Source organism: Gorilla gorilla, chromosome 15 (assembly GCF_029281585.2).
Source record: "Gorilla gorilla gorilla isolate KB3781 chromosome 15, NHGRI_mGorGor1-v2.1_pri, whole genome shotgun sequence".
NCBI lineage: Eukaryota > Metazoa > Chordata > Mammalia > Primates > Hominidae > Gorilla > Gorilla gorilla.
The window spans coordinates 88,605,343-88,629,672 of NC_073239.2; the positions used below are offsets into that span (position 1 = coordinate 88,605,343).

General features: G+C 45.4%; 1 protein-coding gene and 1 long non-coding RNA gene across 38 annotated transcripts in view; one reads left to right on the forward strand and one right to left on the reverse strand.

The window, feature by feature from the left end:
- Nucleotides 1-13,717, forward strand: part of SIPA1L1 (signal induced proliferation associated 1 like 1) — a 415,163-nt gene extending 401,446 nt beyond the window's left edge. For 26 of the 37 annotated variants that reach the window (XM_063697940.1, XM_055362226.2, XM_055362236.2 and 23 more), the window contains 5 exons: nucleotides 4,373-4,619; nucleotides 7,981-8,127; nucleotides 9,600-9,714; nucleotides 12,551-12,635; nucleotides 13,328-13,717. In XM_063697940.1, the coding sequence (XP_063554010.1) occupies nucleotides 4,373-4,619; nucleotides 7,981-8,127; nucleotides 9,600-9,714; nucleotides 12,551-12,635; nucleotides 13,328-13,471 (738 nt within the window). In that variant the 3' untranslated portion in view covers nucleotides 13,472-13,717. The remainder of the gene's footprint in view (nucleotides 1-4,372; nucleotides 4,620-7,980; nucleotides 8,128-9,599; nucleotides 9,715-12,550; nucleotides 12,636-13,327) is intronic. The other 11 variants (XM_055362244.2, XM_055362246.2, XM_055362249.2 and 8 more) reach the window with 1 other exon arrangement.
- LOC129526799 (uncharacterized) lies at nucleotides 9,922-14,065 on the reverse strand. The gene is made up of 3 exons (XR_008671553.2): nucleotides 13,947-14,065; nucleotides 10,943-11,089; nucleotides 9,922-10,152 (listed from the first exon to the last, which is right to left on the reverse strand). It is a non-coding gene; the product is annotated as an uncharacterized lncRNA (long non-coding RNA).
- Nucleotides 14,066-24,330: the final 10,265 nt, after the last annotated feature.

Below are 24,330 nucleotides of genomic sequence, written 5' to 3' on the forward strand. Positions count from 1 at the left end.
GGGATTGGAATGGGTGTTTATTGAGCTGGGCCTGAAGTTACGTCACTCTGAGTATAGGTATTTCTGTCTGAGGTCTTCTGGGTCTCCTAGGAGAAGGGAGTGCACCCCCAGAAAGGTCATGGCTGCAAACTTTGAAGTCTTCTGTTCTCTAGGTTCTTAGGTGGATGATTTGTAGTCTATTTGAAGAGACTAGAAAGCTTTAAGAAGAACCTTGAGAATTGAATTGACTGAAATGGAAGCTAGAATATTTCCTAAACCACACACCAGCTTCAGACTGTGATCAGAGTGCAAGAGGCATGGAGGGTGGAGCAGCTGTGTGGGGCTGCTGCCCTCAGGCTTCCCTAGCACCATGCTAGCGTGTGTGCGCGTGTGCATGCATCTCCCCAGATAGGCCAGATAAACCCCCTAAACCTAAAAAATCAACATTCATAGGAACTGAATGTACCCCCAAGGACCACTTTAGAGTTTTGTCGAGAAATAAATGATTTGTTAACATGATTTATGTTAATAAATCATTGTACAGATGTAGCCATTCTTGATTTCTGTAATTTCCGTCTCATAAGCCAGCACTTAACAGTTCTGACTCATCATTCAGGGCACAAGTGGTTTCCTTAGCAACCTTGCGAAAGACAGTGCTTGAAACTTCTCTCTTTATCCATCAAAACCCAAAGAGGTATATTAAAATGTTCAAGTACCAGTTTCAAAATAAAAATTATTTCAGATTTTTCCTTTGAGGTTAAAGGGAAATAAAACCTGCCCTGAAAGGAGTTTTTCTTCCAACTCCTAGTTTAACATTTTTGGCAAGGGGCAAGCTCAGAGCCTTCATTCTTTTGATTTACTTATGCAGTAGAAATAATTGAAGGCAAATGTCTGATTTTGTCCTTATTCCAGGTCTTGGCTTTTATTTCCAAAATGAATTACTTTAGCATTCCTATTTGAAACAGGAGTGTGCTTTCTTTATGTTGTGACTGTATTACTGTGAGACTCTGCGAAGAAAGTGCTTCTGCTGGCTAAACCATCACAGTGAGAAGGCTGTAAGCAGGAACTGGGAAGAGGCCCAGGTTTTCTCTCTCCAGTTTCGTCTTATTTGAGCAGGTTTAGTTTCAGATGAGTTCAGCTTAGTAGCTCCCTTTGTCTTCTGAGAGTCGTCATCTGAATGATGGAGGCTCTGCTGTGTCAGTAAGGCTGGCATGCCCTTGAGAGGTCTTCCAGGCCACTCCTGGCTCAAGGCTCTGAGTCGCTGCCTCAGGCTTCAGGATACTAGGTGTCATGGCCAGCTTTGGGCTGTGACAGTCCAAAGCCACTCATGTGCCACATTGATTTTCCTGGATAGCCAGTGCTACCTGTGAGTTTTTGTTAATATTGAGTGGCAGGGTCACTCCCAGGCTCATTTGTCAGCAGAGCAAGGACCTCAAGAACAGTGGCAGAGCTACAGCACTCTAAGAAACCTCACTGGCAAGCAGAGATAGGATAACGTTATTTTCCCCAAGGGTGGCATATAGTCTGACAAGTGAACAGACAGTAGTGCCAGTGCTCTCAGGTATATACCAAAGGAGGTGGCTTCGTGTGGCTCCAGTATTTAGGAAGAGTTTCTTGTGAGTGCAGGTGACACATTGTCACTAATAGCCAGGGGCACTGAAAAGAATGAGAGAACAGGAGACTGGCATGAAGCAAAATGCCACCTCTCCAGGCCCCATTCCTCAACTGTGAGATAGAGGACCAGAGGAGATCAGTGGTGCCCAACCAGTCTTAAAGCTCAGGAAGCCTTTTTTTTTTTTTAAATCACACATGGAACCCCATTATATAGAATTCAGACAGTAGAGTTTCTCTTATGGGAGGGATGGGATGGTCTGGACTCCTGGGTCCCACTTGAACCTCTCCGTAGCAGTGGTGCTATAAGGAACCCTTAGGGCCTCCTTGGAGCACAAGTTAGAACCAGCCTCCTTCTCGAATGTCCTCTGAAATCCCTTCCAGGTGTGATCCCACTTCCAGTGCCATCTCACTCCACTGCGATTCTTTCCCAAGGGCTGGCAGCACCAGGCAGCGCTCCTGGGCAATCCCAGGTACAACCTGCAAGGCAGGCAGGGGCTGCTCTTGGGAAGCAGTTAGTTCTGCACACCTTTAAGACTGGAGTTAAAGAGGATGGGGCAAGGGGCCATCTCAACATTCTTGGACAACGCTGGGTTCTCCTACCTTTTAATGAGCAGAACACCTTCAGGGTAGGTTGCTTCCTCTGCTTCCTGCCCTGCCTCCCTTCACTGCAGGGTGTTTTAACTTTTCATAGGGCACCCTGCTTAAAGAAGCTCTTCAAGGTAGCTGTTCATGGCCTTGAAGCATATTAACATTTCCCAAAGAGGCTGAAACTAGAATTGGCGGAGGATTTCACACCTGTAAAACCATCAGGCTGGGGATACTGGAAAAGGAAATCCCTTTACTAAAACCAGGGGTGCTGAAAACTAGTTAGCAGCAGTTTTTCCATACAGAAATCTGAGATCTGACCTGGCAGGCAGGAGCCTTATGTGATAGTCCTAGAACCTTGCAGGTGGAGATGTTTTATTTGGTTTTATTTTTTAATCTGGTTTTATTTTTTAAGAAAATTACAGTTAGCAAGCCATATAATGGCTCTAATGCTCACTCTTCTCCACAAAAAGAGAAGGGAAATTATCACTTTCATTCCAAGTTCTCTCTCTCAAAGCATTTATCACAGCAATTTAGTTTCTAGACAAGTACATACGTACCTTGGATTTAATTCATCATGAATTTTTTTAAAGTGAGAATAATTTTTACCCAGTTGGTCACATCTTGGGTGTATTCACAAAGTGTTTGATTCATAATCTTTTGGTATTTATGCAGCAGCTGTGCATATCACATTGAGGGTAGCCTGGACCTGATTCACCCCTGGCTTGTTGAACGGAAGCATGCTAGGCCCTGTGTATCCACTGTATTTCTGGGTCTGTAATCAGCCCACTAAATGGAGCATTTGCTAAATCATTCTCTCTCTGCCCCTTCAGAGTGTCATGGGAAGTCCCAGGGTGGCTTTCAACCAGCAGTGACACCCTCCTCACATCTTCACCTGTTCTCCACATCACTTTCCCTATCGAGGCAGACAGTGGCCTAAGAGGAAATGAATAAGGATAACTTTATTGTTCACGGGTCAAATGCTCTGTTGCGTTTCAGGTTGCTATTTTTAAGGTATCTGCTGTTCTCAGTGAAGGGATACTCAGAAGCTTGCTATTTGCAGAAAAAATCTCAAGTAAAATCAAATTTGGTCACAAAGGCAAAAGAGATACATCTGGAACTATTTGTCATGTATATTTAAATATATAATTATTTGTCATTTATAAAGCTGACTTCCCTATTCTTTATTTTTTGAGACAGAGTCTCACTCTCTTGCCCAGGCTGGAGTGCAGTGGTGCAGTCATGGCTCACAGCAACCTCTGCCTCCCAGGTTCAAGCGATTCTCCTGTCTCAGCGTCCTGAGTAGCTGGGATTACAGGCATGCACCACCGCGGCTGGGTAATTTTTGCATTTTTAGTAGAGACGGGGTTTCACCATGTTGGCCAGGCTGGTCTCAAACTCCTGACCTCAAGTGATCTGCCCACCTCGGCCTCCCAAAGTGCTGGGATTACAGGCATGAGCCACCACGCCCAGCCTACCCTATTCTTATTTCATGAATAGAAATGCATCTTCAAAAAATGAATTTTCTCCAAAACTCATGAAATATATCTACCTCGATAGGTTCAGTTGGTGTAAGTTAGTAGTTAATCAAGAGCTACCTGCTATGTGAGTTAAAATATTTTGATGATCAAATACCCTTGTTGCCCAGCAAGCATGTTATCATCTGACAGGCTTGTCAGGATACCCTCTTGGCACTGTGGCTCTCTCTTCCCCCGGGGGCCATAACACCATTTCATCATGCCACTGACACCTGCCATTGTGCTCAGCCCAGCGTTTTGTTTAATCCCTGTGGTAATCCTGAGAGGTTTTGTGCTCCCGTTGTACAAATGAGGAATTAGACTCAGAGAGATTGTATGATTTGGTCAGAGACACAGGATTCAAATAAAACCCACATTTGTCTGATCCTAAAGTCTTGTTTTTAACCACACACGATCTTGACAGATCCACTTAATCACATACCTGAATCACGTAGGGAGCGCTGATAGACTGCAGGCAGCGTGCCAGGCTAAGGAATAATGACCAGGAATTCTTGGGTTAGCTCCTTGAGGTTGTAGAAATAGACAATGGGCCCTGAAGCTTCCTTGCTAGGGGTGTGTCTGGAGCAGTAACTTGGTTATCCCACCCTCCCCCAACCTTGGTCTCAGGGATCTGAACCAGAAAATTGACTTTCTTTTGTCTTGATCCTGTTTTTCAGTTCCACGCACTCTCCTCTCCTCAGTCTCCTTTCCCCAGCACCCCCACCTCACGGCGGGCCTTGCACAGAACACTGTCGGACGAGAGCATTTACAGTAGCCAGAGGGAGCACTTTTTCACCTCCAGGGCGTCACTTCTGGACCAAGCCCTGCCCAACGACGTCCTCTTCAGTAGCACGTACCCTTCTCTCCCCAAGTCGCTCCCGTTGAGGAGGCCTTCTTACACCTTAGGAATGAAATCGCTGCATGGTAAGTGGTCTTTCATCTGCAGCCTGGATGGCCCTGTTGATGATGGTCAGTGTCCCCAGACGTGGCTGCCACTCATGTGCTCAGAGAGGGGTCCTGTATCCATGCTCAGATGGTCTCAGCTCATCCGCCCCTTCCTCATTTGCCCTCTCTCTCCTGTAATCCCAGACCACCATAGTCACCTGGGTTGCTTGCTAGAAATAACAAATTCCCACACTGGACCCAAGACCTCCTGAGTTTGAATCTCCAAAAGAATAGTCTGGGAATTGGTATTCTTAGCAACCATGCCAGCTGCTGTTATGATTGAGCAAATTTGGCTAGCACTAGATTAGTTAGTTCTTAGAGAGTGGTATCCACTGCTTCCTGTAGCTACCATAAGAACCCAGACTTGCCATTGCTGTCATTCTTTCCCAGGCTGTAGGGAAATTGCCTGTGGTGTCAACCATTCATTTGTTGACTCATTGATTTTTTCTTGCAGTGAGCAGGCAAGCATTATGTAAGGAAAAGGCTTGTGGATAATGGGTACCTCCATGTTCTTGCACCTGGTCCACATATGCCTTGTTTGCTTTGTGACCCAACTAGATCCCGGTTTTATTAAGGGCCACGTTCTGGCACTCGGGATTTAAATTTGGTTTTTCCCTGTCTCTGTCCCACCCCATTCCAGGGCTCTACACCTCCCCTCATAGCTGTGGCCCAGCACAGCAGATGCCTGTCACGGAACCAGTGTTCTTGATCATTTGCCGGATGCACTGCTGTCACCCTTCCTCCCTTCTGTCCTTTTTCCTTTGGTGAACTCTGCTGCAGCTTTTATATCTCCAGTGTCCATTCATACCCATGTTTCTTTTCCTTCTGCTGCTTCTCTGGAACAGTAATTTCTTTATATCTCTTGCTTTTGCTCCCTTATTTTTGAGCTCTCAGCCCACGCTCATGAATGTTCCTCCATGTCTCTGTCCTACTCACTGTTCAGCAGCGCAGTCCCACCCACCCTGCTCGCCCCGAGGATCATGCCAGCTTCCCCTGCTCCTTAAATCTCCTTAAATAAAGCTGCTCCATCCACCTGCAGCTAAAATCTGGGTTGTCTTTGCGCCAGGAAGTCACCTCCGATGAACCAAGGTTGGCACATGAAATGACCACTTTTTGTCATCAGACTCCAGAACAAGCCTTCTGGTAGTGACCTGCCCCTAACCTTTTTCTCTTCTTCTCTCCCTACATCGGGGTCAGTCTTCCCTGAATTCCATTATTCCTGCCTTACTTTGATTGCTCTCTTATTTCCCTGTACTTTTAATTTGCCTTTGCAGTGTAAAGGTAACCCCTTTGTGAAGTCTTCTCTGCATGTGTCATATCAGTGTAGGCCCTGAGTAGTAGAAGCCTACATTCCGAAAGAACAGCCCAGAAATCTGTGTCCCACACGTGGTCATTGTCCAGACAAGGAGTCCTGGGACTAGAGGCCCTATGTGAGTCCACAATGGAAAGGCAGGGACAGGCGGCCCTCTCTGAGCCCCTTCCCTTCACTTTTTCTTGTTTTCCTGAATAAGATAGCAGCTGCAGTGATTTCACCCCCTAACCAGGCAGTCCTCATTGGGCTGATCCCTCAGCCCTGCCTTGCTTGGTGACTTCCACTGAAATGTGTTTGGGGGATGAGGAAGGGTGACTTCTTTTATCCCCACATGGAAATTCGGGCCCCAGAGATAAAAGGGCAGAAGGGTTGTGAGTTACACACAGAATTATCTCCCCTCCTCCTTACCCTTGGTAGGAGCACGTTTAAGTAGAACTGAACATTTGATATCTTGAAGTGTTTGTTAACTTCCATTTACTCATAATTTTGCTAATTTTAAGCACAGTAATAACCAGCAGCTGTACTTCAGAGAAGTTCTTTTTGTAATTTGAAAGGGAAAACAAAGCACTTAATACACTGGCTTACCGGGCTGTCATAATACATGAAACTCTTTAACTCCTGGTAAACAGGTCTTTCTGGAGTCACTTAAATATTCTAGCTGAGCATTTAGCTTTAGCTGTGTGTTTGCATGGACCTGAGTGTCGCAGTCACCTTCCAAGGGTGCTCCTTCTCGTGGAGTGGTGTGCTCTGCCCTCGCTTCCACCCAGCTTCTGCCTACTGAGGGCATTTCTATGTCGTGAGCGTCGTTTCCCCTGGACCCCAGTAGCCCGCCCTTCCTGTTATCTGCCTGCATGAACCTGAGCAATAGGAGCTGCCTTCAGTGTTCAGGGTGGCTCACTCTGCCCAGTCCTCCCTGCCCCAGGCTAAGCAGATCTTAGTTGTTAATATGTCAGTTTGTTGTTACAATGGTTTAATATTTGTATTCAACAAAATGTCCCCTTAGGAAGAGCTTGGGATGTTAGACTGCTGCAACCCAAAATTGGTCCAAAGAATAGCTCGTGTGATGACTGCATCCTAGGGAAGAATAATGCCAGTTCCACCCCTAAAATCACCTTCCTGTCTTAGCTCTGTCTGAGTAACCCAGAACACTCACATCCCTTGATTTGCCCCTCACACCCCCTTGGACACCTTTGACTATGGGAACCCAGTGGGCTGCCCCTGAACAGCAGAGAGGGCAGGCATGGGCCTTCTGTCCCTTACCACTCCCGGGCCAGATAAAAATAAACCCTATTAAACTGGGCGTGGTGGCTCACGCCTGTAATCCTAGCACTTTGGGAGGCTGAGGCAGGCGGATTACGAGGTCAGGAGTTCAAGACCAGCCTGGCCAACATAGTGAAACCCCGTCTCTACTAAAAATACAAAAATTAGCCGGGCATGGTGGTACATACCTTTAGTCCTAGCTACTTGGTAGGCTGAAGCAGGAGAATTGCTTGAACCCTGGAGGCAGAGGTTGCAATGAACCGAGATTGTGCCACTGCACTCCAGCCTGGGCTACAGAGTGAGACTATGTCTCAAAAAATAAAAAAATAAGCCCTATTGTCCCCTCTAATAGGAAGAAACATCCCTGGTCTGGCTCCAAAATCCAGCTCCCTGTTGAAGTAGGCCTCTTCTTCCTGGCCCAAATCCCTTGACTCTGTGCAGGAAAGTAGATGCTAGTGCTGCCTAGGCCCTGCTGTGGACAGACAGCTCTCACAAAAGCAGACTTAGTGCCTCCGTGCAAAACTAACTTTGCCATGACTCACTGCTGGAAGGGAGATGATGGGAGGTTGTGAAAAAATGAAGGCAGACTAGAGGAAGCCGATTCCTATTTCAAGTCAGCTTTAGAATAGCCACTAACAGCCTGCTAACCTGGACATTGGTAACGGTCACAAATGGCTTACAATCTATTGTGGTAACAGGAAAGAGGTAAGTTTTGAGTGGCTCTTCCACAGGCACAAGAAGCATCTCATTCCTCCTCCCTTCCTGCAGGAGAGTTCTCGGCCTCAGACAGCTCCCTCACTGACATCCAGGAGACCCGCAGGCAGCCTATGCCCGACCCTGGCCTGATGCCCCTGCCTGACACTGCTGCAGACTTGGATTGGTCCAACCTGGTAGATGCTGCCAAAGCCTATGAGGGTGAGTCCACTGAATCCACACAAGACAGCCCAGGATCCTGCAGCGGAGTGAGCAGTCTCCATCCACTCTACTTCTCTGGACACACTCACAACATATGTGCCTCACCAGATGAGCTACCAGTTACTGAGCATTCAGTAGGGACCAGACCCTAAGCTGGACACTTAGGCACATGTTTTATGTAATCAGATGCCACCTGGTGTTTCCTCCACAGGATTCATAACATGAATGCCTCACCTCCTCCGTGTATGGGAAGGACAATAGGTAGAGGAATCCCAGCTGTCCCTTGACTAAAAAGAACACGTATCCAGAGAGGATCTTTCATCACATCGCAAGACATTGTTGCTGAATGTCACAGTGCCTGCCCTGCTTGGCCACGCGCCTATCCTCACAAATGTGGGGCGCCCCCTTTGCCGTTCTCCCTCGTCTCCGTGCGCGGTAGCGCGTTGTCTGTCTGCATTGTCTCCTTGCCAGCCTGCTGGCCGTGTGCTCGCTTTAGGCTGGCGGTTCTTAAATGCAGGTCCTCAGACTGGTGCTGATCTTGCCTGCTGTAATGAAAACACAAAAAGTAGTGCAGTATGTGTGTGTTGACATAAGATTGTCAGCTGGGGTTTTTGGTTTTTTTTTTGTTTTTTGAATGAAGACTGACTTTTTTCTAAGTTTAAAGATCTTTCTAAAATTTTTATTCTTTACAAAATTATAGCAGGTGATTTTTTTTCTGTTTTTGTTGTTGTTGTTGCTCTTAATTAGGAGAATTGAAAATTGCTATTTAGTCAAGTTTTAATTTTGGGGAGAAATGTACTAGGCCACAGAATCTGTACGTCGGGCAACCATGGAATGGTCAGCAGCGAATCCTTTTACCTCCATGCTGTTTATTTAGCAGATGGAAATTCCCAGTTCTAACTTGATTTTTCAATTTGTTGGTTAATCTCCTTCATATACAAATGGTAGAAGTTTTGGTTTCTAATGGGAGATTATTTTAAATTTGATTTAGTTTTCTTGGCTTAAATTTTAACTTGGTATGTTTTGGAATACAGGTGGTATGGATTTATGTTAAAGCCAACCAGAGTGTCCAGGAATCTTGTGGTGGAAAACATACTTCAAGAAGTTTTAAGCATAATGCTAGCTCTCGAACGCATTTATTTCATTGCTGAGTAGAAAGCCTTGGTCTGGAAATTTGGCACAAGGACTGTTTCCAGAGAAACATTTCATAGAATGCTACAGTGATGAGCAGGGAAGAGGGGGGACTAGAAATTGACTCACGAATGTTTCTTAAAGGGAAATTGCATGGCTACAATCCTCTTATAGCTAAAACAGTCATATTTTTCCCTGTGAGGGTTGGGAAATAAGATTTCCAGTGCATCCTGCGCTGGAAATACTAGACATGACTGCCAACTAGACCACTTGTTGACTTTGATAGATAGGGCCAGGGATGTGGTTCCAAAATACTAAATGGTTTCTTCTCTCCTTTCCAGTCCAGAGAGCCTCGTTTTTTGCTGCTAGTGATGAAAACCATCGCCCCTTGAGTGCTGCATCCAACAGTGATCAGCTGGAGGACCAGGCTCTGGCCCAGATGAAGCCTTACAGCAGGTTGGTCCCAGTGCGAGGGCAGCACTCTGCACCTTGTGTCACACCTGCCAGTGACTGCATCTGTGGGGAGAAGAGATGGAAGCCACACGGAGTAGCTGAGTGAAGCTCATCACTGCAGGGCTAGACACTTTACATTTTAGTCAGAACGCTTTGTAACTGAATACTGTAGACATAATTAAACTATTCTTGATGACTTATACGGCCATAATGATGAATATTCATTATTATTTAATGTCATAATACATTTATGCCCTCAGGGCCAGTTGGGGCAGGTAGGAGAGACCATTTGCTCTAAGTATCCCTGTGTTCTGTGCTTTGTAGTCCTGCAGTCTGGGTTTTCAGTCTCTTCCTCAGTGTCGCTGATGGTCATGCTTATACATGCGCTTGCTGAGTCCTAGTGGCTCCCAGTGTGCTGCTTCACGTCTGTGTGTTGGAAAGCTAAATCACCAGGATGGTTAAGATGGTATGAAGGTGAAAAGTAGGCAATAACTGAGGTCCTAAGGGCTTCTCAGTCAGGAGCAGGGACTTTACAACTTCTATTTATGCAGAGACCGACTTTTCTGTTTTCCCCTTAGTTTCAAAATGGTGAGGTTGCTAGATTTATGTGTGCTAAATTTTGTATGTTAAAGCATCCCATCAGTCAGGTATGGAACATTTAGTAAGCACTTCTTGTTGCAGAATAATTTCATTCATTTGAAATCTCTTCCCTTAAAACCCTTTGAGGCTGGGAGTGGTGGCTCATGCCTGTAATTTCAGCACTTTGGGAGGCCAAGGCAGGCAGATTGCCTGAGCTCAGGAGTTTGAAACCAGCCAGGGCAACATGCTGAAACCCTGTCTCTACTAAAAATACAAAAAATTATCTGGGCATGGTGGTGCACACCTGTAGTCCTAGCTACTCGGGAAGCCAATGCATGAGAATCACTTGAACCCAGGAGGCGGAGGTTGCAGTGAGCCGAGATCGCACCACTGTACTCCAGCCTGGGCGACACAGCGAAACTCTGTCTTAAGAAAAAGGAAAAAACCTTTCAAGGGTGATTAAAACTCCAGGTATCTGTAAAACTTGGTCAGAAACGGACAATAACAGGAAAGGCAATTGAAGTAAATGGCACAGATAAACTGGGGCTTGCCATTGAGGACTTCTCTGTAGTCTGCAAGGAAGTGCTCTCAACGAGAAGGCACAAGAATAGGGGATCATTTGTTATGAGTATAGGAGAGAGGCCGCACTTACCTCTGGCACTGCTGGGTTGAGGAGAGCAGCAATCAGGCTGACTGCTGAGAACTTTAAAAATACATATCCCAGAAGCAAGCCCCAAATGTGCCTCGTTAGGAAGGAGCCTCCAACAAAGAGAAGTGTGAGTGAGCCAAGACTGTTTTCCTGTGAAAGGATTATTAAAAAATCAGCAGATGAGGGTGATGACAGGCTCTTTTCTTGGGTCAGCGTGGACTGAACAAATGGAAATGGAGGTGAATAGACAGAATGCTCCTGAGCGTTGCTGCAGTCCTGATGAGCTGCAGTGGCTTTGCGAAGGATACCACTGCTGCCCGGCCCCAGCCTTGTTGTGTCTGTCCAGCACCGCCCCTTTTCTACCACATCCGTGGCCTTCAGCCCACCCAAAATCGGACCAGCCTGCCATACCATACTATGCAGTTATGGACTGCAGCTGACCATGTCCCTTCTGAAACCCATTCACTGTCAGCTTTTCATTGGCCTTCCTGCCTTAGAGATTGGAGGTCATGGTCACTCCATCAGCCCACAGCCTTGCCACACTCTACACCACGGTGGGTTTTGCCTTCTGGGGCCTCTTGTAGACTTAGGATTAGCAGAAGACATCAACACAGTTCATTTGAGGTCAGGAATTGTAACTTGAACCTTTGTTTTTAAAGTAAAGAATACCTTTTACTCCGTGACCTAGAAAATTCGGAGTCACTTAGCTCTTTCCCATTGGTGCTGGGAAGAGGCTTTGCATGTTTTCCCGATGGAAGACTTTGGGTTCTCTGTGGTGTGCCCCTGAGGATGTATAGCTTGGCTAGGAATCAGGAAAATTTGGCAGCTTGAACTCAGGTAGAGGAGAGTGTGGCAAGAAAAGTTGTCAGTTCCTCAGCCATAGGACCCTCGGGGTGAGAGCGTGCCCAGCCATGCCGTCTGTCTAGCTCGCTGGCTGGCCTGCCGTACCCCAGCTCACACTTCTTTTGGTACTCCACTAGCACGGCATGATTAGCATGCCATAAACAAAAGAAAACATGAGAAAATGAGAAGAAAATGGTTTTTTGATCAGACTGGGACAGAATTTAAGACATTAAGCCTAGGCTAACAAGATACTTAGACCAGTGGTTTAAGATGTAGGCATGATACCTTAGCTGCAATTGCATGAGTAGCTAAGACCACACACTTGGGACCAGAGACGACCTGCCTATCACATCAGCTCCCCAGCTTCCTTCCCACACACAGGGGAGTAACTCCTCTGTCAAAGCCCACTAGAGAGATCCCAGAGCCTCCCTGGGAATCATTTTACTGTTTGACAATTATATCTGCCAGAAAGTACCTCTTGTGCTGCCAAAGAGACCATTTTCACTATTGTGCTTCATTCTTTAGTCATGAGGATGCAGCATCTTTAACAAAGGAAGCTATTGATTGGCTGCAGTTCAAGCTTTTATTACCTTTTTTTAAGACTACCATTTTCTTTTTTAAAGTAAAAATACTCATTGGGTCGCCATACTGAGTAATTTGACATTGAAAACCATTTTATAAATACAGCCTCCTCAGAGTAAAAAAAAAAAAAAAAAAACCCAGCCATGGAGGCCCCTGCCAACATGGTCTTTTGTTTCTTGTTCCCAGCAGTAAAGACTCCTCTCCCACTCTGGCTTCTAAAGTGGACCAGCTGGAAGGTATGCTGAAGATGCTTCGGGAAGATTTGAAGAAGGTAAACATGTATTCTCAAAGCAAATTGTCCAGTCTGTACAAACTGCCCTTGAACCATGAGAGCCCTTTTTAAGTAGCGTGGTAAAATAAGTCGTGGGTGTCTTCCCGGTGCCTGCACGTGTTTGGGGCTGCAGGGATCTCAGTTGCCACTGGAACACACAGCACGAGGAGGCGTTCGGCGTCCGGTGTACAGAAAAACTGTTCAATAATTTGTGAAAGGCTGTGAACCTCAGCCAGCACCATCTGGGTCCTCTCCCGGCCTCCCCACTCCTTGTGTAATGTGTCAGTAGCCCAGACCCCCATGCAGTCGGTGTTATTGGGGCTTTTGCACCAAAAGAACTGAATGTTTTGTTTTTTGGGTGGCCTTGACTATGTATCAAGACATCAGCCACCAACACAATTGTCTAAAATTTAAGACAATCCTGACTAACAAGGATGTTAAAATACGCATTAATGTACTTACATTCCAGGATTACTTACAGCTAATCCTGCAGGGTTGAATCTCTCTAGAAGCCCTGCTCCCTGAGCTTAGAGAGTCTTAGCACCTGATACCAGTCCGTTTAGACAGGTGTTTGGAGGAACGAAGAATAGAAATGGACAAAAGATCAAAACGGGTCCATAGCTACTACTCAGAAGAGCTGGGCAAGGTGGGGCCAACACCTCTTAGCTTTTCTACTTCACTCTGCCTCCCAGGAAAAAGAAGATAAAGCTCACCTTCAGGCGGAGGTGCAGCACCTGCGAGAGGACAACCTGAGGCTACAGGAGGAGTCCCAGAACGCCTCGGACAAGCTGAAGAAGTTCACAGAATGGGTCTTCAACACCATAGACATGAGCTAGGGAAGGCTGAGGAGGACAGGAGAAGGGCCCAGACACTCCCTCCAGCGAGTGTCCTGCAGCCCTTACTCCCTCCATAGAAAGCATCCTCAGAGCACCTTCCCCGGCTTCCTACTCTGCCCCCTTTCGGGGAGTGCACAACACAATAGTTGCAGATCAACAATCATCACCTGCCTTTTGTAGAAAAGAAAAACAAAAAAAAAGTAAATAAAAATTTTAAACAGTAAAATAAAAGTTTAACTGCTAAAATGTGAATGTCTTTATTTTTTTGCACAATATCTTTATCTGTTATGTATTTAAGAAGAAACTGGGCCTTGGACCAGGGCGCCCCCTGGCCCATCCGCCTCTATTCCCATCAGCTTTCTTATCGACTTCAGGTAACCCAAGCTTTCCCTTGTTATTCTAACAAATGTCATTATTCCTAGAAAAAGAATGTTTTTATAACTTGTTTGGGGAGTAGAGAGGGATATTTCCTTACCTTCTTCCCTAAAATGCCTGGAGAGGGAGTTGCTTTGAGAAAATGCCTACCTCCCTTGAATGACTCGTGCATGAGCTAGTGCTGTCTGTACCTGTCCTCCAGAGATCAGCAGGACCGGAGTTAAATATTTAACAGCAAGTCTGTAAACCAGAGCAGCTCTGACAGTGCCTGCAGGCCACACCCCTTCTCTGTCCTGCATTGTGAGGTCATTTCCTGCTTCTCCCTTTCCCCAGGAAGATGGTCCCACTTGTGCTGCAAGACTCTTTTTTTGTTTGGCTTAATTGAGCCCCACTAAATTGGAATCAATCTCTCTTACAGCTTCCTGGCTCCAAACATTAATTGATTTCAGAATTCCCCCAAACTAAAACCTTATCTGTCTGCATTTTGAATGCATTTTGGTCAAAAGTATACATTTTAAAGATTTTTAAAGATAAAAATGTGGCACAATTGGTTTTTTTAGCTTGCTGAAAATGACCATATCTCTAAATTAATCTTTCTCTCCAGAGCAAGACTTCACCAGTATTTGTAACTAGGAGAAGCTAACAGTGAATGTTTAATTGTGAATTTTAATCATTGCTTGTTAGGAACAATGACTGTGATAGTAGAATGGGCTTTTGAAATCTGCATGTCCCAGTGTGAAATTTCAGCACGGCATTTTCTGCATCCTTTCATGGCCATCCAAAGGATTCCGCTGCAGAAATTATTGATGTGCTATTTTTCCTGTCTTGTGATGCAGGCTGCTTTGGGCCCCTGGGTCACTCTTCCAAGGCTGCTGTAGAGCACAGAGACATGGGGCTGGCCAGTGTTGACTGACCTGAGGAGACCCCTTTGTTTGTTGCCTTCATAACTGTCACTAAACCGACCCCTCTGCCCTTTCAGTGGCAACTCTGGTCTAAGGGAACATTCAGCACTCTAGCGGCATCTGATTGGAAGTTCCCTCACCCAAGTAATCTCAATTCCTTCCTCTCTCCATCCCTGAAAGAAACAGGATGGATTTTCCTCTCTTCTCCCCGCTACATTCACTACCAGATTTTTATGCTACAGTTTCATTCATGATTGTGATTTCTCCATGGAATTTTTTTTTTTTTCTGGTGACATTTCTGTCATGGAAATAGGAAGATTTCGGAGTGCTTTGTAAAGATTTCAATTGTCTGTCTCTTTCTCTCTTTGACTTGTATGAAGGAGATTGTACATTGCCTGATATCTCTTTGTAAATGAGAAATATTGCTAACATCCAAGCATTCTGAAGTCTTGCTTATCCTTCTGAGTTTAGTTCTCATTTTGTTTTACATTTTGTTTGGGGACTTGGGGCAAGCTATTTATTAGAGTTTTGCAACAGAGTTCTTGTTTGAAGCCTCTAAAGACTACTTGTAAAATTCAAAGAATAAAATTCATTTTAAACGCTCTTTTAAAACACTTTGGTATTATTGCTTGAGGTTTGCTTATTTGAAAGACCACCCAATAACTCATTGACCCTCCTTGCATCCGAATTTTTTCATCAAGCTTTGTTAACACTAATGATGATTCTTGAAAATTTCTGTCCTTCTCAGAATGTTAATAAACTTTTTTACTCTGTCCACATGTCGATAGAGAATTACTATTTTGCCTTCTCTGCTTATGATTTAATATTTGCAGAGCACTTCATAATTAGCTTCCCCTTCATTATCCACGCATGGATTTTTCATAACATTGTTATTCTCTGAGACCAGCACATTTTTGGGCTGCATCTCCCAGCTCTCAATGTCAGATGTTGTGTGCCCAGGGAATACAAATGCCTGTTAATATTAGGCTGTGCAAAATATAATTAGAAAAGTTAATCTACTGAAAAAAAAATCAGTGCATTCCAAAGTCAAACCGAACCAATTTTTTTTTAATCTACCACGTCACTGTTCCTCTCCAGCGGCGCAGCTAATTGAGTGCTGACAGTAGAGTTTCTTCCTTTTATTTGGTTCAACAGTTCTACAGATTCCAGAGTTCTTGGGCTAGCATAAGAATGGATGCCACAAAATATTCCAATTAACAAGCTAAAAAGGTCTGTTTAGACCATGATTCCTACATGGTTCGGAGGGCTTATACGTTATTTCTGTAGGGCTTGGCACGTGGGTTGGGAGCCCCTGGGAGAAGGTGCTGTTGGGCCTGCATTGATGGAAGATCTTCATCCATGAGCTGACTGGGAAGGCCAGTTGCTTGCGCTCCAGATCTGGTGCCGGTGATAAGCTGGGTTAGGTTACTAACTCTTTAGGTGGGGATAAGAACGATAGTCCAAGGGCAAAGAAAACAGGCCCAGCAAACGTACACTGTTTGCCTCTAGTTAAATGTAAAATGATGATCTGAACCCAGATTTCAGTCTCACAGTACAATGTTTCAGTAACTATGAGGTGCTGTTTTCCCACAATAAACAAAGTGGATATTAAAGTGCAAGATGGCACACATGGGTCAGAAACCCAGTGAAGACTGGCCGGGTGTGAGGGCTCACACCTGTAATCCTAACATTTTGGGAGGCCAAGTCAGGAGGATTACCTGAGCCCAAGAGTTCAAGACTAGCCTGGGCAACATAGTGAGACCTCATCTCTGCAAAAAATAAAATTAGCTGAGCATGGTGGCACATGCCTGTAGTCCCAGCTGCCTGAGGTGGGAGGATAGATTGAGCCCGGGAGGTCGAGGCTGCGGCGAGCCCTACTGCACTCCAGCATAGGCGACAGAGACCCTGTCTCAAAAAAAAAAAAAAAAAAAAAGACTTGGGTAATGTTAAATATGACCTGTGTCCTGTGTGATTTTTAAAAGAATAAAGATGCCACAGTAATGCTGGATACTTTTTCTATGTATGAATTTTGTCACTAATGACCCTTCCATAGGCATCATCTTTTGAGAAAAAGACATTTGACTTCAATTGGGGCTTAAATCCCATCCATTACTTATCATCTGCGTTCTTAGGAAAATTATGTAATCTCCGAGCATGGTTTCCTCATCTGGTAAAGTAGTTACAGCCTCATGTTTTAAGAATTAAACAGAACCAGACCTGTAAAGGCAATGACTGGCAAATCGTACACACTGAATAAACATCGAGTGGCTTCCTTTGTCCTACATCTCTGATACGTTCATGCTTTTATGTTGTTTTTCCAGAACAGAGTCCTGATGTATTAATAGCAGAGGTTTTCAAATCCTTAGCAGTGAGTCTATACCCCTACACCCCTACTCCCCAACAAGCACCAGGTCATGTCTTTCCTTAAGTAGAATTGCTTAAGGGACGGAAGAGTCAGAATGAGCTCATCCACTTTGCTTAATATTGGTCTGTGCTTTTAACCCTTTGCTATAAACTTTAGAACAGCGACTCAAACTTGAGCTTGCCTCCGAATCACCTGGAGAGTTTGTCAAAACACAGGTCACGTGGCTGCACCCTCAGGATCAGTGATTGTGCAGGTATTAAGTAGAAAATATTTAAATTTTCTACAAGTTCCCAGGTTATGCTTTAGAAGAATAGGGTTGACGGGAATAGCCATAGGCACCAGCATTAAAAGAAATAGAAACTAAGGTATGAGGTATACCATGTCCAGATAACTGAGTATTATGTTGACAAGTTAACCGTCCACAGACTACCTTGCAGAGGGAAACAGGCTTAAATTGTAACTCGAAAATTCAGTTAGATAAAAGAACTTTATTTTCCTTTTTTACTAAAATGGTGATTCAGAGCCCCCTGTGCATGAAACTTGACTATTTTAAATTCATGTGTTACCTAGATGGAGCTAGAATTTCTTTACCACCATTAATTATATGAGACTAGGTACCAGGTTAGCAAGGGGGTGACCTTGGCGCTCTCAGAGCGGATGACAACTTGGGACGGCAGAGCTGCTGAGGAAAGCAGGGCCTGGGGTGGCAGGTGCAGAGCCCCAGAGCCAGGACCGCAGTGTTGTAGCCACAGGGGATGTGGGGTGAGGTGGGGTTGGCGGGGGACAGAGATGGGGAGACTTGGTTCCAGGCTGAGAATGTTAAATTCAAGTCACTGACTTCCACCACCAGCCCAGCCTATTCACCCAGTCTCCAAGATCCTATAAAACCTCAAAGTTACAAGAAAAGCACGTTTCACAACTGCCCTCATCCCTGTCCCACATGGTTCAGAAATCTTTACTTTAGGGCCCATGCTGCACAGTAGCCTGTTTTCTCTGCTGTTGTCCAAAGAAAAGACAGAAGGAAGGAGTTGCGGCTCCTCTGTATCCTTTACAAAAACTGTGGCTCAAACACTCCAAGACACGGCTGTCTTTTCGGAGGAGATAATTATCACCTTGGGGTTTTCATTCCTAGTACCTGGCCCACTCTATTGCTCCTCTCTGCGGATCCCCCTCCTCTCCTGGGCCTGCCAGCATTGTGCTCCCTTGCACCTTGTCAGATTATGCCCTTCCGGTCCTCCACCCTTTCAAATCAGACACCTCTCTCCTTCTGTCTTGCCTCTGTGTGTCTGAGTCATCACACCTGAGACCCAAGAGAGCATTCCACCTTCCCTTCTCTCATTACACCTCTCATTATACCCTTTTAGTCCCACTTGCCTTCAGTCCTGTGAACAGGCGTCTCCCAAAGTTCCTTCCATTACTTACTCTAAATTAGCGCATCTTATTACGCCTTTTAATCAGCTCCTCTGCCAGGCACAGCCCCACCTTTAAACACATGCAGCTCATTTTATCCTTCCATTTGTATCTCTCATGACCCATTTTCAACCTGAATGATCTCCTAGACAAAATACCCTAAGCTCTGGGTACCTTACTCGCTATCTTTATGTAAGTGTATTCCTTCAAAGATCTCATCATGTGTTCTGTTGATGCATCTATGATTCATTTTTCTTAGCCAAAGTGCCAAGTCCTTTTAAGTGGCTCGAACTCCGTATACATTAGATCTTGGTAGTGCACCCCTGAATCTCTAATAAGCTCACCCAGTCATATCTCCTGTGCAAGACTGTAATTCAGCGTTCAAGAAAAGCATCACAAAATGGCTATCTGCCAATAAAATCCAACTCTTTTGCAAAAGTATAAACTGCTTGGGAGGGGATGGTTTCTCCAGTTTGCCACTGATGCTCCCACTCCATATTGCCTTTAGTGCTCCCAGCTCACTGCACACATCTAGGTAACTTGCCTGGTAAGAAGGCATTTGAGTTGACGTCCTCTGAATCCCATCACCAAAACCAAGGAAGCCATTTCCTTCCCCAAACAACACCCCCATCATAGGCCCACCCACCCTCACCTACCCTGTGTTCCTGGGAGTGAAATACATTTAAGAAGGGAGTTTTATGCCAATTCAAAGAGCAAACAATAAATTACTAATAAAGTTGCCAGGAGGTGGTCCTTTAGTCACTTGTCTTAGTGAAAAGGTAGGATGGATTTGTAAGTGACCTAGTAATTTTTTTAACGAGCTTAAGGGTATTTGAAACAGTTACTTCTCATAAGAAGCTTAAATATTGCTCTGTAATCTTAAGACAATAAATATGCTTAGCAAACTCTTTTTTTTTTTTTTTTAGTTAGTACAAAGATAAACTCATCCCAATGTAGGTACATTTCAAATTAATGAGGCTATGCCTATTAAAACATGTGCCATAAATGCTGCCTAGCTTAATATAAACAATGCTAGCTGGAGTGGGAGTGAGGACTTCCTTGACAGGCACTGCCAACAAGCAATTCTACTTAAAGAAAGACAAGACCTGGTGCATGTTGGAGAGCAGGGGTGTGGACTCACTGCTCACTAAGGATTTGAAAAACCTTGGTGTGAAAGACAAACTGGCGGCCGGGCATGGTGGCTCACACCTGTAATTCCAGCACTTTCGGAAACTGAGGCGGGCAGATCACAAGGTCAGGAGTTCAAGACCAGCCTGGCCAAGATGGTGAAACCCCATCTCTACTAAAAAATACCAAAAAAATTAGCTGGGCACAGTGGTGGGCAACTGTAATCCGAGCTACTCAGGAGGCTGAGGCAGAGAATTGCTTGAACACGGGAGGCAGAGGTTGCAGTGAGCTGAGATGGTGCCACTGCACTCCAGCCTAGGCGACAGAGTGAGACTCCATCTCAGAAAAAAAAAAAAAAAAAAGACAAACTGGCCTTGATCTTTGTGGCCCAAGACGCAAAATAGGGACCAGTGAATGCAAGTTATAGGAAACAGATTTTGTCTCCAAGGTAGTTGATCAATGGTGATTGGGTGGTGTCCTGAGCTTGAAGTAAAAACCAGCTTTAAGAATCACTTCGCAAAGAACCTATCTCTTCACCTTTTTTTTAGTGGACACTTGCTGTCTTTAAATAAACTTAGAATCACGAATCACAGAATCAAGATGGAAAGGATCTTTAAAGTTTATTTATTCCATCTCCCAGCCCAGGTTCCAAGCTCCGCTTCACTGTCCCGCCACATGTTCAGCCACCTGTCTTTGGTTACACCAGTGATGGGGAACTCTCTACTTCTTGAGGCTGCACACTTGATCTTTCAACTTCTCTTTTAAGTCCTTCCTTTTATTCAGGAGAAATCCATTTTCCTTTAGTGTTTGTATTTGAGACAGGGTCTCTCTGTGGCCCAGGCTGGAGTACAATGGTTTGATCATGGTTCACTGTGACCTTGAACTCCTGGGCTCAAGCCATCCTCCTGCCCTGGCCTCCCAAAGTGCTGAGATTACAGGTGTAAGCCACCACGCCCGACCTCCCTTTAATTTTTACAACTACTTCCAGTCCTATCACTTCAATTATACAAACAAATATGTTTCTCTTCCCAGATTATAACCACTAATTTTTTAGAAAATGTCAGGTCTTCCCAATGTTATGTCTTCCCCAGGATAAAAATTCTCTATTTCCTCTACTTTTCCTCATTTATCATGGCTTCCAGCCCCTTTTCCACCATAATATAATCATATCTAACATGTATTAAGGAGATGGTCACTTTGTGTGCATTATCCCTTTGAGTCCTCACAATAGCCCTGTGAGATGGGTGCTATTAATGTCCCCATTTTACAGAACAATCAACAGAGTCCTAGAGAGGTTAAATAATTTGTTTGCAGTAAAATAGCTGGTGAATGGCAGAGCTGGGATTCAAACACAGCCCTCTGATTCTAGAACCAATATTTAATCTGTATTTTCTCAGTCTTACTGGTCTCAACCTATGAGTCCCCTGCATGGCCTGGTTGCATGGAGCTTTGCCTAAGAGATCTAGATAGCAGCATCATTGGCACAGGGTTGTAAATGGGGTAGGGGTTAGGGAACAGGAAAGACAACAAAAGTGTACCTTAAGGCCAGAGGACTCAGAGGAAACAACCTCTCCTGGGAGGCTCTTAGAGGAGAGGGGCCTTTAAAATGCTTCAACATTCTCTCTTGGCCAGGCATGGTGGCTCATGCCTGTAATCCCAGCACTTTGGGAGGCCAAGGCAGGCAGATCACTTGAGGTCAGGAGTTTGAGTCCAGCCTGGCCAACATGGTGAAACTCCACCTCTACTAAAAATATATAAATTAGCTGGGCTTGGTGGCGGACACCTGCAATCCCAGCTACTTGGGAGGCTGAAGAAGAAAACCTGGGAGCAGAGGTTGCGGTGCCAAGATAGCACCACTGCACTCCAGCCTGGGCGACAGAGTGAGACTCCATCTCAAAAAAAAAAAGAGTGCTTCAACATTCTCTCTTATTTAATATAGAGGTTCCCTCTATGAATTTCAATTCAAGGAGATAGCTTCCTATCAAATTCCAGGCAAATATGAAGGTAAAAGAGGCTTTGAGAAACTCAAACAGTGGTTCTCAGACTTAAGAATAAGTCTGAGTTATTGTTTTAAGCATCAGTATCACCTAGAGAAGTTGTTAAATTCCTATTTCTGGACTCCTGGCTCAGAGATTCAGTATTAATAGATCCAAGCTGGAACCATAGAGCCTTCATTTTAATAAGTGACCCTAGTATGCACGACTTGGGTGGGCAGTGAATTACTCTTCAAGGAAACTCTGTCCTAAGCTTTCCAACACCCTTGGCCAGCTCTTCTGAGCCAGGGAGCAGCATGTTAAGTTATGGTAGGTGAGGGTGTTGTCGGGCTTCAGATTTGTGGATGCTTTGCCACTCCTCAATAGGTGAGGAATGTCTGGCCAGAATGGTGCTTTCATGAGAGAAGGACAGAGGGACCTTTGGAGCAGTCATTTACTCAGTGGCTGATAGTTCTTAGCCTCATCCCACACTACACCTGTGTTTGCCTTTTTTTAAACTAAGAAGCATTTGCTTAGTGGAAGCCAATTAAAATCTTTGTTTCAAAACCAACTTCTAAATATTGTATATAACACTCTTCCCTCCTTAGGACAAACTGCAACAATGTTAATTTTACACTCAGGTCTAATCAGATCTCATTACTGATGTTGCTGTAATACCCTCTGCTCCTGGTTCTGTATCATTATCCTTGAGCAGGTAGGAGGCATGGATTTCAAGGTTGGTCCCTGTTTTCAGCAATTTAAAGACAAAGAAGAGATTTCCAGTTTATACCTTGAAGCCCATCTGTCAAAAAACTGTGCCCAAGGTCCTTGCAGTCCGCTTGCTAAAGCAACAGGTTAAGAAGAACAAAACAAGCCCAGATCCCAAGTGTAAACCCCAGCAAAAGCCCAAATGCCTCCTGACTGCCTGCCAAGGGTCCACAGAGAGGCACATGGGAGTCAGTGCTCCTGGTCATGACCTCTTCCTTTAGCCAGTGTTCTGGTTATCTATAGCCACTTAAACTACTTCATAATTAGTTGCTTAAAACAAGCATGTTCTTATCTACTATCTCACAAGTTGGGAATTTGGGCAGGGCTCAGCTGGGTGATTCTTCTGCTCCATATGGCATTCACTGGGGTCACTCAGAGGTATTCAGCTGGCAGCTGAGGTGGCTGGGAGAGCCCAAGGTGGCTTCACTCACAATCTTGACACCTCAGTGGGGACAGTGGAAGAGAAGGCTGGCCTCAGCTGGGCCCCTTTCCCTCTCCATGTAGTCTCAAAGCCTGCATGTGCTCTCTCTGGCAGGGTTGTTGGACTTTCAACATGGTGCTCAGGGCTCCAAGAGCCCAAAGTAGAAGTTGCCAGTCTTGTAGTGGTGTGATCTCAGCTCACCACAACCTCCGCCTCCCAGGCTCAAGCAGTTCTCCTGCCTCAGTCTCCCAAGTAGCAGGGATTACAGGCACACGCCACTATCACCTGGCTAATTTTTGTATTTTTAGTAGAGATGGGGTTTCAATATGTTGGCCAGGCTGGTCTTGAACTCCTGACCTCAAATGATCCACCTACTTTGGCCTCCCAAAGTGCTGGGATTACAGACGTGAGCCACCATGCCCAGTCAGAAGTTGCCAGCCTTCTTAAAAGCTCATTCCAGAAATGTCAGGGTGTTGCTTCCTCATACTTTGTCAAGGCCAGAGTCAAAGAAAGGGGAAGTAGGCCCCCTCCCTCAGGAAGGGGCTTGTCAAAGAGTTCATACCACCTCTCATCTGCCACAGTCAGCCTCTCTCCTCTGTCTCTACTACAGTCAACCCCATTCTCCTTTCAGACTCCTCACTCCTCTATCAGGATCAGAATACCAGAATTTCCATCTAGAGTTATAAAAAACCCAGTCGAATACTAATCTCACCTGAGGGAAATTACCCCATTCCTCAGGTAATCTTGGGAACAGGGCAGGCCTTTGGAGCATCTGTACTGGACAGTGAGGCCCTCCTGTTCCCCACTCCTCTCACTGTCCTGGTTTTCTCATTGGCTTTATCTAAGTACCATGGTTTGCCATCAGAAGAGACTGGCAGAGGAAGAGGACATCAACTTTCACCCCAGCCCCTCTTTCCACTAAGACCAAGAATCTCAGTCCAGAAACCCTGTGGCAAAGGCTGACAATTGTCGCAGGTTCCAAGAGGGTCTGATGCTGTGTGACCTCCAGGCTCACCTGGCTCAGTCAAGCTAAGGACCAAGAAAGAGCAGCTCTCTATGCCGGCACTTCATTCCTAAGAATGCAAGGTTTGCTATATATTTGGGGCAGCCCTTACCACCTCCAGAAGACCATGTAAGGTCTAGCAGAAGGACAAGAGTACAAAAGGCAGTCAGGAGGCAGCTAGTGTGAGGCAGTACGAGGAAGCCCCAGCCAGCGCAGCGTGAGTCTGGGAGTCAGCTACGTTCTCGAGCTTCCTCCTCTGTAGCACCAGTGACAGCCAATTTATTACTTCTGTTGCCAGGGAAGTGATGTGCCAGGATTCACGTTTGCAAGGCCATGACACTCTCTGCCTGGTCACCTAAAGGTACTGGGAGGCAGACTGGCTGCCCTGCCTTCTGCACCTTGAGTCTGGGTGTGAGCTCAGCCTTGGGAGACCTGTCAGCTTCAACCCCTCAACATCTCCCTCCTGTGCTCAGCTACATGCCCTGCTGGCTGAGCCCAAATCCTCAACTTGACA